The sequence below is a fragment of the Barbus barbus genome, assembly GCF_936440315.1.
Source record: "Barbus barbus genome assembly, chromosome: 21".
Lineage (NCBI taxonomy): Eukaryota > Metazoa > Chordata > Actinopteri > Cypriniformes > Cyprinidae > Barbus > Barbus barbus.
The window spans coordinates 21,773,705-21,788,735 of NC_136749.1; the positions used below are offsets into that span (position 1 = coordinate 21,773,705).

The 15,031-nt window shown below is 33.4% G+C and overlaps 1 protein-coding gene across 1 annotated transcript in view; it reads left to right on the plus strand.

Moving 5' to 3' along the window:
* LOC306887376 (mitogen-activated protein kinase kinase kinase 5-like) overlaps positions 1 to 15,031 on the plus strand; it is a 34,819-nt gene that overhangs the window by 18,794 nt on the left and 994 nt on the right. The window contains exons 20-27 of the mRNA XM_079445051.1: positions 11,679 to 11,838; positions 11,951 to 12,119; positions 12,258 to 12,440; positions 12,805 to 12,910; positions 13,024 to 13,264; positions 13,822 to 13,940; positions 14,383 to 14,471; positions 14,621 to 14,697. Of these exons, the coding sequence (XP_079301177.1) occupies positions 11,679 to 11,838; positions 11,951 to 12,119; positions 12,258 to 12,440; positions 12,805 to 12,910; positions 13,024 to 13,264; positions 13,822 to 13,940; positions 14,383 to 14,471; positions 14,621 to 14,697 (1,144 nt within the window). The remainder of the gene's footprint in view (positions 1 to 11,678; positions 11,839 to 11,950; positions 12,120 to 12,257; positions 12,441 to 12,804; positions 12,911 to 13,023; positions 13,265 to 13,821; positions 13,941 to 14,382; positions 14,472 to 14,620; positions 14,698 to 15,031) is intronic.

Sequence of the window (15,031 nt, forward strand, 5' to 3'; positions counted from 1 at the left end):
TTTTATCTTTTAAGAGCAGCTTCCAAACACTTCATAAAAAATTACATACACAGAACAATACAGTCTGACGATATGTGATTAATTTCATGAATTTACAATACACTATGCAGAGGAGAAAATTTAAAAACTATCAGACAGTTGTTACAATGCTTCTATGAGTGAGAGTTCCCTGTCAGCCTGCAGCTGAGTGAGGGGGTGGGGTGTGAGTGACTGTGTGGATTGAGGAGCTGGGTGAGAGAGAGAAAGAGAGAGAGGGTCTGTTTTTTTTAAATCTTTAAAAAATGCTTATAAAGCATTAAAGGTTTTGATAACACTTTATAATTAAGTCTCATTTGTTAACAGTAGGGAATGCATTAATTAACATGAACTAACAATGAAAAATATAATTTTTTACAGCATGTTAATTCTTCATTGATAGTATGAACTTACAATGAACTAACAATGAACAAAATATTTTTAATGTTAGAAAAATAGTCATGTTCAAAAGAGAAACTTTAAAATTTAATAATATATTAACACATTTTGGAATTAATATTGATCAACATTAAATGGAATATAATTATTAATGATTATATATATATATATATAATGATAGCTACAGACACCAAACTTGGTACATAAATTGTTCACATTAAGCCGGACAACTTTCTAATTTACAGACATTAGCTACGACCAACAGGAAGTCGGCTTTTTTTTTCAAAACGGGCTGTAAACAAATTCATACACCTCCAAGCAGAAACCACAAATTCACACCAAACACAGAACAAGACAGTCTGAGGATATGTGATTAATTCCATGAATTTACAGTACACTATGGCGAGAAGAAAATTTTAAAACTTATCAGAGATATCCTGTCACTGTGCTTCTAATGTGTGCGGTAGGTGACTGGGTGAGTGACTGACTGTGTGAGTTCAGTGAGTGTGGAGGGGGAGAGAGAGAGAGAGAGAGAGAGAGAGAGAGAGAAAGAGAGAGAGAGAGAGAGAGAGAGAGAGAGAGAGAGAGAGAGAGAGAGAGTCTGTTTAAACTTCTCAATAAAATCCTTAAAAAATGCTTAAAGCATTAAAGGTTTTGATAACACTTTATAATTGAGTCTCATTTGTTAACAGTAGGGAATGCATTAATTAACATGAACTAACAATGAAAAATATAATTTTTAAAGCATGTTAATTCTTCATTGATAGTATGAACTTACAATGAACTAACAATGAACAAAATATTTTTAATATTAGAAAAATAGTCATGTTCAAAAGATAAAACTTTAAAATTTAATATATTAACACATTTTGGAATTGATTTTAAACATTAAAACATTGATTTCAACATTAAATGGTATATATTTATTAATGATGTAAATTAACAACAGTTAAATAATGTTGTTTTTTAACATTGGTTAATTCACAAATAACATTAAATATTAACAATATATTTTTTACTTTATTCATTTGTGTTAGAAAAAATTATTCATTTTAGTTAATGGAAAAATAAATCATTAAAAAATGCTTATAAATCATTAAAACCTTTGGTAACTATAATAATTTCTCATTTGTTAGCATTAGTAAATGCATTAACTAACATCAACTACCAATGAAAAATATATTTTCACAGAATTTAAAGTTTTATATGTTGTTCTGTGTGTGTGTGTTTCACAGAGTTGATGGTTTGGATTAACCCTTTAATTGCCGTATCCCTTAAAACCAAACTGCCAGAGGGTTACTGTGATGCTTGTGCTCGCTGGGCACCGTTTTATCGATGCCACCGGGGTGGCGTATGCTGACGGCTTGGGCCCGTCATCGCTGCTCGCAGCTATATTTATTTTTATTTTATTTTTTTTTATTTTTTTTTTCAATCATCCGGGCACTTTTGGGGGCCTTAACGTGCCCGAAAACTCTCGAAAATCGGCACGCACATTGGAACCTGCGGCCATTAGGACGCCGCTGAGGCTGGGACCCGGGCGTGGCACAGGGGCTCTACGGCGCCCCCTGGAAAATTGTCAGAAAACACGATGTATAGCTCACACATACTTGCACGTATTCATATGAAACTCGGTACACATATAGAACTCATTGAGCCGAACAACTTCCGCGCAGCATGTCTTAGGCTCCGCCCAACAGGAAGTCGGCTATTCAGGGCTGTTTAAAAAGCGCATGCTCTGGAATTTGATATACTCCTCTGAGGATTTCCATACGATTGCCACCAAACTAGGTGAACATGATCTCAAGACATTGGGGACGCTAAATTGCGAAGATATTTTTGATATGTCGAACGGTTTGCCCGTGGCGAGGCGATGAAGTTATGGCGAAAAATGAGACCCAGGAAATGCCTAATAACGTCCACATACATTGTATGATGTAGATCAAACTCCAGTGGTTTGTTCGTTGTATGATGCCGATCGGATAGATGTGACTATTATGACTGAAAGTTATAGCGCCACCAACTGGCTGCAGGAAGTGTGTCGTTTTCAAAATGCTTTGAATTCAGCATCTTATTTTTACTCGATTTGCTTCAAACTTCACCAGAATAATGTCAAAACACGGCCGATGTAAAACTGTGAAGGGAATATTGATATCTAAAATTATGTTGCCATGGCAACGTGTCAAAGTTGAAAATTCGTTTCTGGTGATTTTGAGGCAGATAACATGTTTAGAATGTCATGAAACTCAACACACATATGAGTATTAATGATAGTTAGACACTGGAAAAAGCTCATAAATGGGCGTGGAAGAGGCACTCTATAGCGCCACCTTTTGTCAAAAATGAGGGGGTTAGTTTTAGCTACAGACTCCAAACTCGGTACATAAATTGTTCTAATTAATCCGGACAACTTTCTAATTTACAGTCATTAGCTACGACCAACAGGAAGTCGGCTATATTTATTTTAATGTGGGTTTTTTTTAAAAACGGGCTGTAAACAAATTAATACTCCTCCAAGCAGAAACACGGAAATCACACCAAACATTTTTTATCATGATGCCAAAATACTGAAGATGCTAAATTGCGGACGGATTTAGGATATCTTGAACGATGATTTAATGGCAATTTATTAAAGTTACAGTAAAAAAGATAAATTTTTTTTTTTTTATCTTTTAAGAGCAGCTTCCAAACACTTCATAAAAAATTACATACACAGAACAATACAGTCTGAGGATATGTGATTAATTTCATGAATTTACAATACACTATGCAGAGGAGAAAATTAAAAAACTATCAGAGCTGCTTTTGAGTTAGAGCTCCCTGTCAGCCTGCAGCTGAGTGAGGGGTGGGGGTGGGGTGTGAGTGACTGTGTGAGTGACTGTGTGGATTGAGGCAGTGGGTGAGAGAGAGAAAGAGAGAGAGGGTCTGTTTTTTAAAATCTTTAAAAAATGCTTATAAATCATTAAAGATTTTGATAACACTTTATAATAAGGTCTCAATTCTTAACATTAGGAAATGCATTAATTAACGTGAACTAACAATGAAAAATATATTTTTACAGCATGTTAATTCTTCCATGATAGTATGAACTAACAAAGAACAATTTTTTTAAAGCATTTATTAATCTTTTTAATGTTAGAAAAATAGTCATGTTCAAAAGATAAACTTTAAAATTTAATAATATATAAACACATTTTGGATTAATATTGATCAACATTAAATGGTATATAATTATTAATGATTATATATATATAATGATAGCTACAGACACCAAACTCGGTACATAAATTGTTCTTATTAATCCGGACAACTTTCTAATTTACAGTCATTAGCTACGACCAACAGGAAATCGGCAATTTTTTTTTAATGTGTTTTTTTTTTTTTTTAAACGGGCTGTAAACAAATTCATACTCCTTCAAGCAGAAACCAAAAATTCACACCAAACATTTTTTCACATGCTTCCAAGATACTGAAGATGCTTCATTGCGGACCGATTTAGGATATCTTGAACGGTGATTTAATGGCAATTTATTAAAGTTACAGTAAAAAAGAACACTTTTTTTTTTTTTATCTTTAAAGAGCAGCTTCCAAACACTTCATAAAAAATTACATACACAGAACAAGACCGTCTGAGGATATGTGATTAATTTCATGAATTTACAATACACTATGGAGAGCAGAAAATTAAAACTATCAGAGATCTGCTGTCACTGCGCTCCTAATGTGTGCGGTGGGTGACTGACTGTGTGAGTTCAGTGAGTGTGGAGGGGGAGAGAGAGAGAGAGAGAGAGAAAGAGAGAGAGAGAGAGAGAGAGAGAGGGTCTGTTTAAACTTCTCAATAAAATCCTTAAAAAATGCTTATAAAGCATTAAAGGTTTTGATAACACTTTATAATTAAGTCTCATTTGTTAACAGTAGGGAATGCATTAATTAACATGAACTAACAATGAAAAATATATTTTTTACAGCATGTTAATTCTTCATTGATAGTATGAACTTACAATGAACTAACAATGAACAAAATATTTTTAATATTAGAAAAATAGTCATGTTCAAAAGATAAAACTTTAAAATGTAATAATATATTAACACATTTTGGAATTGATTTTGATCAACATTAAATGGTATATATTTATTAATGATGTTAACTAACAACAGTTAAATAATGTTGTTTTTTAACATTGGTGAATGCACAAATAACATTAAATATTAACAATATATTTTTTACTTTATTCATTTGTGTTAGAAAAAATTATTCATGTTAGTTAATGGAAAAATAAATAATTAAAACCTTTGGTAACTATAATAATTTCTCATTTGTTAGCATTAGTAAATGCATTAACTAACATCAACTACCAATGAAAAATATATTTTCACAGAATTTAAAGTTTTATATGTTGTTCTGTGTGTGTGTGTTTCACAGAGTTGATGGTTTGGATTAACCCTTTAATTGCCGTATCCCTTAAAACCAAACTGCCAGAGGGTTACTGTGATGCGCGTGCTCGCTGGGCACCGTTTTATCGATGCCACCGGGGTGGCGTATGCTGACGGCTTGGGCCCGTCATCGCTGCTCGCAGCTATATTTTTTTTTTTTTTTTTTTTTTTTTTTTTTTTTTTTTTTTTATTATTTTTTATTTCGACTATCCGGGTACTTTTGGGGGCCTTAACGTGCCCGAAAACTCTTGAAAATCGGCACACACATTGGAACCTGCGGCCATTAGGACGCCGCTGAGGCTGGGACCCGGGCGTGGCACAGGGGCTCTACGGCGCCCCCTGGAAAATTGTCAGAAAACTTGATGTATAGCTCACACATACTTGCACGTATTCATATGAAACTCGGTACACATATAGAACTCATTGAGCTGAACAACTTCCGCACAGCATGTCTTAGGCTCCGCCCAACAGGAAGTCAGCTATTCAGGGCTGTTTAAAAAGCGCATGCTCTGGAATTTGATATACTCCTCTGAGGATTTCCATACGATTGCCACCAAACTAGGTGAACATGATCTCAAGACATTGGGGACGCTAAATTGCGAAGATATTTTTGATATGTCGAACGGTTTGCCCGTGGCGAGGCGATAAAGTTATGGCGAAAAATGAGACCCAGGAAATGCCTAATAACGTCCACATACATTGTATGATGTAGATCAAACTTCAGTGATTTGTTCGTTGTATGATGCCGATCGGATAGATGTGACTATTATGACTGAAAGTTATAGCGCCACCAACTGGCTGCAGGAAGTGTGTCGTTTTCAAAATGCTTTGAATTCAGCATCTTCTTTTTACTCGATTTGCTTCAAACTTCACCAGAATAATGTCAAAACACGGCCGATGTAAAACTGTGAAGGGAAGATTGATATCTAAAATTATGTTGCCATGGCAACGTGTCAAAGTTGAAAATTCGTTTCTGGTGATTTTGAGGCAGATAACATGTTTAGAATGTCATGAAACTCAACACACATATCAGTATTAATGATAGTTAGACACTGGAAAAAGCTCATAAACGGGCGTGGAAGAGACACTCTATAGCGCCACCTTTTGTCAAAAATGAGGGGGTTAGTTTTAGCTACAGACACCAAACTCGGTACATAAATTGTTCTAATTAATCCGGACAACTTTCTAATTTACAGTCATTAGCTACGACCAACAGGAAGTCGGCTATATTTATTTTAATGTGGGTTTTTTTTAAAAACGGGCTGTAAACAAATTAATACTCCTCCAAGCAGAAACACGGAAATCACACCAAACATTTTTTATCATGATGCCAAAATACTGAAGATGCTAAATTGCGGACGGATTTAGGATATCTTGAACGATGATTTAATGGCAATTTATTAAAGTTACAGTAAAAAAGATAATTTTTTTTTTTTTTATCTTTTAAGAGCAGCTTCCAAACACTTCATAAAAAATTACATACACAGAACAATACAGTCTGAGGATATGTGATTAATTTCATGAATTTACAATACACTATGCTTAGGAGAAAATTTAAAAACTATCAGAGAGCTCTTAGACTGCTGAGTGAGAGCTCCCTGCCAGCCTGCATCTGAGTGAGGGGTGGGGTGGGGTGGGGTGTGAGTGACTGTGTGAGTGACTGTGTGGATTGAGGAGCTGGGTGAGAGAGAGAAAGAGAGAGAGGGTCTGTTTTTTAAAATCTTTAAAAAATGCTTATAAATCATTAAATAAGGTCTCAATTCTTAACATTAGGAAATGCATTAATTAACGTGAACTAACAATGAAAAATATATTTTTACAGCATGTTAATTCTTCCATGATAGTATGAACTAACAAAGAACAATTTTTTTAAAGCATTTATTAATCTTTTTAATGTTAGAAAAATAGTCATGTTCAAAAGATAAACTTTCAAATGTAATAATATATTAACACATTTTGGAATTAATATTGATCAACATTAAATGGTATATAATTATTAATGTTTATATATATATATATAATGATAGCTACAGACACCAAACTCGGTACATAAATTGTTCTTATTAATCCGGACAACTTTCTAATTTACAGTCATTAGCTACGACCAACAGGAAGTCGGCTATATTTATTTTAATGTGGGTTTTTTTTAAAAACGGGCTGTAAACAAATTAATACTCCTCCAATCAGAAACACGGAAATCACACCAAACATTTTTTATCATGATGCCAAAATACTGAAGATGCTAAATTGCGGACGGATTTAGGATATCTTGAACGATGATTTAATGGCAATTTATTAAAGTTACAGTAAAAAAGAGAAAACTTTTTTTTATTATCTTTTAAGAGCAGCTTCCAAACACTTCATAAAAAATTACATACACAGAACAATACAGTCTGAGGATATGTGATTAATTTCATGAATTTACAATACACTATGCTTAGGAGAAAATGTTAAAACTATCAGAGAGTTGATATACTGCTTCTGAGTGAGAGCTCCCTGCCAGCCTGCATCTGAGTGAGGGGTGGGGTGGGGTGGGCTGTGAGTGACTGTGTGAGTGACTGTGTGGATTGAGGCAGTGGGTGAGAGAGAGAAAGAGAGAGAGAGGGTCTGTTTTTTAAAATCTTAAAAAAATGCTTATAAATCATTAAAGATTTTTATAACACTTTATAATAAGGTCTCATTTCTTAACATTAGGAAATGCATTAATTAACGTGAACTAACAATGAAAAATATATTTTTACAGTATGTTAATTCTTCCATGATAGTATGAACTAACAAAGAACTATTTTTTTAAAGCATTTATTAATCTTTTTAATGTTAGAAAAATAGTCATGTTCAAAAGATAAACTTTAAAATTTAATAATATATTAACACATTTTGGAATTAATATTGATCAACATTAAATGGTATATAATTATTAATGTTTATATATATATATATATATATATATATATATATATATATATATATATATATATATATATATATAATGATAGCTACAGACACCAAACTCGGTACATAAATTGTTCTTATTAAGCCGGACAACTTTCTAATTTACAGTCATTAGCTACGACCAACAGGAAATCGGCTATATTTATTTTAATGTGGGTTTTTTTTTAAACAGGCTGTAAACAAATTAATACTCCTTCAAGCAGAAACACGGAAATCACACCAAACATTTTTTCTCATGATGCCAAAATACTGATGATGCTAAATTGCGGACGGATTTAGGATATCTTGAACGATGATTTAATGGAAATTTATTAAAGTTACAGTAAACAAGAAAAAACATTTTTTTTTTATCTTTTAAGAGCAGCTTCCAAACACTTCATAAAAAATTACATACACAGAACAATACAGTCTGAGGTTATGGGATTAATTTCATGAATTTACAATACACTATGCGGAGGAGAAAATTTAAAAACTATCAGAGCTGCTTTTGAGTGAGAGCTCCCTGCCAGCCTGCCTCTGAGTGAGAGCTCCCTGTCACTGCTGCTGAGTGAGGGGTGGGGGTGGGCTGTGAGTGACTGTGTGAGTGACTGTGTGGATTGTGGATTGAGGCAGTGGGTGAGAGAGAGAAAGAGAGAGAGGGTCTGTTTTTTAAAATCTTAAAAAAATGCTTATAAATCATTAAAGATTTTGATAACACTTTATAATAAGGTCTCATTTCTTAACATTAGGAAATGCATTAATTAACGTGAACTAACAATGAAAAATATATTTTTACAGCATGTTAATTCTTCCATGATAGTATGAAATAACAAAGAGCAATTTTTTTTAAAGCATTTATTAATCTTTTTAATGTTAGAAAAATAGTCATGTTCAAAAGATAAACTTTAAAATTTAATAATATATTAACACATTTTGGAATTAATATTGATCAACATTAAATGGTATATAATTATTAATTTGTATATATATATATATATATATATGATAGCTACAGACACCAAACTCGGTATATAAATTGTTCTTATTAATCCGGACAACTTTCTAATTTACAGTCATTAGCTACGACCAACAGGAAGTCGGCTATATTTATTTTAATGTGTGTTTTTTTTTTTTAAACGGGCTGTAAACAAATTCATACTCCTCCAATCAGAAACACGGAAATCACACCAAACATTTTTTGTCATGATGCCAAAATACTGATGATGCTAAATTGCGGACGGATTTAGGATATCTTGAACGATGATTTAATGGCAATTTATTAAAGTTACAGTAAAAAAGAACACTTTTTTTTTTTATCTTTTAAGAGCAGCTTCCAAACACTTCATAAAAAATTACATACACAGAACAAGACAGTCTGAGGATATGTGATTATTTCATGAATTTACAATACACTATGGCGAAAAGAAAATTTTCAAACTTATCAGAGTTCTCCTGTCTCTGTGCTTCTAATGTGTGCGGTGGGTGACTGGGTGGGTGACTGACTGTGTGAGTTTAGTGAGTGTGGAGGGGGAGGGGGAGAGAAAGAGAGAGAGAGAGAGGGTCTGTTTAAACTTCTCAATAAAATCCTTAAAAAATGCTTATAAAGCATTAAAGGTTTTGATAACACTTTATAATAAGGTCTCATTTCTTAACATTAGGAAATGCATTAATTAACGTGAACTAACAATGAAAAATATATTTTTACAGCATGTTAATTCTTCCAGGATAGTATGAACTAACAAAGAACAATTTTTTTTTAAAGCATTTATTAATCTTTTTAATGTTAGAAAAATAGTCATGTTCAAAAGATAAACTTTAAAATTTAATAATATATTAACACATTTTGGAATTAATATTGAACAACATTAAATGGTATATAATTATTAATGTTTATATATATATATATATATAATGATAGCTACAGACACCAAACTCGGTACATAAATTGTTCTTATTAATCCGGACAACTTTCTAATTTACAGTCATTAGCTACGACCAACAGGAAGTCGGCTATATTTATTTTAATGTGGGTTTTTTTTAAACAGGCTGTAAACAAATTCATACTCCTTCAAGCAGAAACACAGAAATCACACCAAACATTTTTTCTCATGATGCCAAAATACTGAAGATGCTAAATTGTGGACGGATTTAGGATATCTTGAACGATGATTTAATGGCAATTTATTAAAGTTACAGAAAAAAGAGAACTTTTTTTTTTTTTATCTTTTAAGAGCAGCTTCCAAACACTTCATAAAAAATTACATACACAGAACAATACAGTCTGAGGATATGTGATTAATTTCATGAATTTACAATACACTATGGAGAGGAGAAAATTTAAAACTTATCAGAGTTCTCCTGTCACTGCTTCTAATGTGTGCGGTGGGTGACTGGGTGAGTGACTGACTGTGTGAGTTCAGTGAGTGTGGAGGGGGAGAGAGAGAGAGAGAGAGGGTCTGTTTAAACTTCTCAATAAAATCCTTAAAAAATGCTTATAAAGCATTAAAGGTTTTGATAACACTTTATAATTAAGTCTCATTTGTTAACAGTAGGGAATGCATTAATTAACATGAACTAACAATGAAAAATATATATTTTACAGCATGTTAATTCTTCATTGATAGTATGAACTTACAACGAACTAACAATGAACAAAATATTTTTAATATTAGAAAAATAGTCATGTTCAAAAGATAAAACTTTAAAATGTAATAATATATTAACACATTTTGGAATTGATTTTGATCAACATTAAATGGTATATATTTATTAATGATGTAAATTAACAACAGTTAAATAATGTTGTTTTTTAACATTGGTTAATTCACAAATAACATTAAATATTAACAATATATTTTTTACTTTATTCATTTGTGTTAGAAAAAAATATTCATGTTAGTTAATGGAAAAATAAATCATTAAAACCTTTGGTAACTATAATAATTTCTCATTTGTTAGCATTAGTAAATGCATTAACTAACATCAACTACCAATGAAAAATATATTTTCACAGAATTTAAAGTTTTATATGTTGTTCTGTGTGTGTGTGTGTTTCACAGAGTTGATGGTTTGGATTAACCCTTTAATTGCCGTATCCCTTAAAACCAAACTGCCAGAGGGTTACTGTAATGCTTGTGCTCGCTGGGCACCGTTTTATCGATGCCACCGGGGTGGCGTATGCTGACGGCTTGGGCCCGTCATCGCTGCTCGCAGCTATATTTTGTTTTATTTCAATTTATTTTATTTTATTCATTCATTTATAATTATAAATGAATATAATTATAAATTATAATTATATTTTTAAATTAAGTTATTTATTTTTAAAGGGTTAGTTCACCCAAAAATGAAAATTCTGTCATTAATTACTCACCCTCATGTTGTACCAAAACCTTTGTTCATCTTCGGAATCACAAATTAAGATATTTTTGATTAAATCCGAGAACATTGTGTTGTGGTCTATGGAGTGTCTGAAAGCTTTTAGATTTAACCAAAAAATATCTTAATTTGTGTTCCGAAGAAGAACGAAGGTCTTACGGGTTTGGAACGACATGAGGGTGAGTAATTAATGACAGAAACTATCCCTTTAAGTGTAATTATTATCTTTTTCTTTGTTTTTCTGAAAAAAGAATATTTGTCTTCCAAGCATTTGAAAAATGAGGATGTGATAAAAGTTTCCCAGGCAGTTGTTATATGATCTTCATATAGCCAAAAGAAAAAAAAAAGTGGATAAAATCCCCAAAATAACCCCTGAAAATGAACCCCAGGACATGAGACTGCCAAAGCTGAATGTGATCAATTTGAAGAAACACCCACTTATGAATTAGGACTTATACGTTAAAGTAATTTGATATTAATTACTGGAAATTTGCATATTTTGAGTTTATATGGTCATTATTTTGTAGACTTTCATAGGAGCATGTCTGCACCTATTGCATTACGTGTGGAGAAGACAGATGCTGAACACAATGAATTGTTCTCCTCTTTTGATCTGAGAAGGACCAAGCCTGCCTTCAAAGGAAATGACATGGCTGAAAGTCCACCCAGCTCCAGCAGCTTTTTGACGTGAGTCCATGCATCAGATCCCAAATTCTGTGAATTGTATATTAAGAAACATTCTTCCAGCACCTGAAATGTCTTATTTGCCTTCATGCTGTATGTATTTTTCTGTTGATAGAGTGCCAGATGAGCCTCAAGCAGATATTACCACAAGCCCAGCAGGTTCTGGAGAGAATCTAGGTCTGTTCATGCTGAGAAAGGACAGCGAGCGGAGGGATACGCTGCATAGGATCCTTACGGAGTACATCAGCAGTGTAGTTCAAAACATTCAGGAAACGCTGCCGCAGGTATACATTCACACACTACTGTGTCACCGGATGTGTTTGATGTGGAATGCTGTCACACCACCAGTGCCCTTTCATAAATGCTTGAATGATTCTGAATTGAGGCATGTGTGAAGATTTGCTTTTTGTTCCATCTCACAGGCAGAGGAGCCGTGCATCACCTCAGATCACATCAGTGAGCTGATTGGCTGCCTCCGAGAGAACATCCGCTCTCCAGACAAAAGGCACCTGACTAACCGCCTCCTTACTTTGCGCTTCAGCCTGCTGAACTCGCCTGTGCCTCTCAGCAGCCTGCAGGCGGTGCTCTTTAGCTTCCAGGATGCAGTATGTTCTTTGCTTTCAGTTTGCGTTCATTTCAGTAAGCCTTAATCAAACTAAGGACAAATTAACAACATTTGCAATTACTAAAAATACTATTATTATTATTACTACTATAACACATACTGAGTATTAGGGATTTGTTAAAAAATCTGTTTTTAAAAAGGTTTAAAAAATAAGAAATCCTTTTTTTTAAATGTTAAACTTATTTATTCTTTACTTTTCGGCATTTTACTTCTGCTCTTTATACTTGTATCTATTTGTAATTAAAAAGTAAAAAAATTGCATACATATATTTGTGCATTTATTTATTTACTCATAAATCTTACCTTCATAACATTGAATGTATATGCGACTCTTGTGTTTGTAGGTCAAAAAGGTCCTGAGGAAACAACAAATAAAACCTCACTGGATGTTTGCTTTGGACAACTTGCTGAGGCAGACTGTACAAGATGCTATCACGATTTTGCTCCCAGGTGCATAAAGGACACCATTTCAATTAAAACAGTGATCCCATATGCTTTTTTGCATCCATGAATCTTCTGTTACCTTCATATCTTCATTGCCGTCCCTCAAAATCCCTTTTCAGAGCTCAGGCTTCAACTACAGTCATCATTTGAAAATGAGGAAAGTTCTCCAGAAACCGAGCAGCCCACAGAGGCTGATTCTGAAACAACAGTCACCCTCATCACGAAGAACAAGGAGGAATGGGGTGTCAGTCAAAATTCTGAAGAGGGTCACACCAAATGCAACAATCTGTCCAGTGAACTCATCTCCAGCCACTCTTCACTTGCAAAGGAGTTATCAGAACTTCGACTCGAGTCCAGGAGGTATTGAAACCTTTGCTCTCTCTCTTGCTGTCAAACCTCAAAATACTTACATAATGTACACTACCATTCAAAATTTGCGGTCAGAACATTTGTAATTATTTATTTAATTAAAATAATACTTTAATTCAGCAAGGATGCATTAAATTGATCAAAAGTGAAAGTAAAGGCATTTATGATGAATTTTCTTTCTATTCATTATCAGAATCCTGAAAATGTATCAGGGTTTCCACAAAAAAATATTGATAGTATGTGACGTGAGTAAGTAATAAAAATTATTTCTGAAGGATTATATGACACTGAAGACTGGAGGAATGGCTGCTGAAAAGTAAAATATCATTTTAAAAATATAAAAAATTGGAAACTCTTTTAATTTGTAAAAAATATCTCATAATATTACTATTACATTGCTGAATTTGTGCATGATGTAACCACAACTATAGACACAATTATCTAAGTACTTCTGTTATCAGAGCTCATGCATTTTTTTTTTAATTAGCCACAAGAGGGCGATGAATAAAAACTATACTGATTTCATGCGGTTGGGAATTGCATTCCAGGTTGCTAATTCAGCTGAATGAAAAGGAGAAAGAATTCCAGGAGCTTCTGAGGAACTCACTTCAGACCAAACAAAGGCACATCAACGCCCTGGAGGTCAGGGCTGCGTCTACAGCAACAGGTTGCTTGTGTTTTTTCAACTATAACTTTTGAAATAAGCACTGTATTTACCACTGAAAAATAGTTTTTAAACTTCTTTCTCCATACTAGAGAAAGTTCTTGCCTGAGGCAGTCAAAAGGTGTGGCCATGCAGCAATATGTGTCACATTTATTCACATGCCACTGCTTGTCTTTAGTTCTGGGAGGAGATTTGAGACTCATAAAGAACACGCCCTGTAATTGCTTATAACTGTTACCCAACTTCAGCCAACCCAATTTTATGCCTTACCCTCGGGGCTTGCGTTTTTTTCCAACATGTACTTCTATAGATATAATCCCTGTTCTGGAAGTGTTTAGTGACCAGTTTTTTAGCATATGACAGTAACATTACTGTAAATATGCTAATTATGCGACATAGTAACAGTGTATGTAGCCATTGTGTGATATGTTTATTCTTCCCACAGGTAATAAACCTTCCCCCCATAATTCTCACAATGCTGCTATGGTGCGCTGGTTAAGAGGTGTTCCAGTGGATGAGAAAACCATCGAAATAGTGAGTGAAAATATGGAAAAAGAAGTTACTTTTGACCACAAGCTTTGATTTGCTAATTCATATTCATAGACTTCTAATAGTGAAAGCTTGCTTAAAAACCTAAAATATTGAAGTTGATTAGTGATTGCCTGTTCTTTGATTTCTTTAAGCTTGTTTTTCATGAGTTCACATTGGACAGTCTCCTCCATCTCGCCTGTCGAGATGATCTGCAGTACTGTGGCATCAGGTAAGTCCTTTAGACATCTGCACTGAACAGGAATAATCTGCCAAGGTGTAGGAGATATAGTTAAAATTCTATATTTTATTAAAGAAATCATATTACACTGCTGTTCACTGCTGTTTAGGGTCTGTAAATTTTGTTTTATGATTTTGAAAGTAGCTCTTATGCTCTCCAAGGCTACATTTATTTTATCAAAAATACAGTATGCTTATTATTTATTTATTATAGTTGGAAAGGTCAAAAGAACAGCAGTTATTTAAAAAAAATTGTAACAAAATAAATGTCCTTACTGTCACTTTTGATCAGTTTAATGCCTTACTAAATAAAATTGCTAGACAAA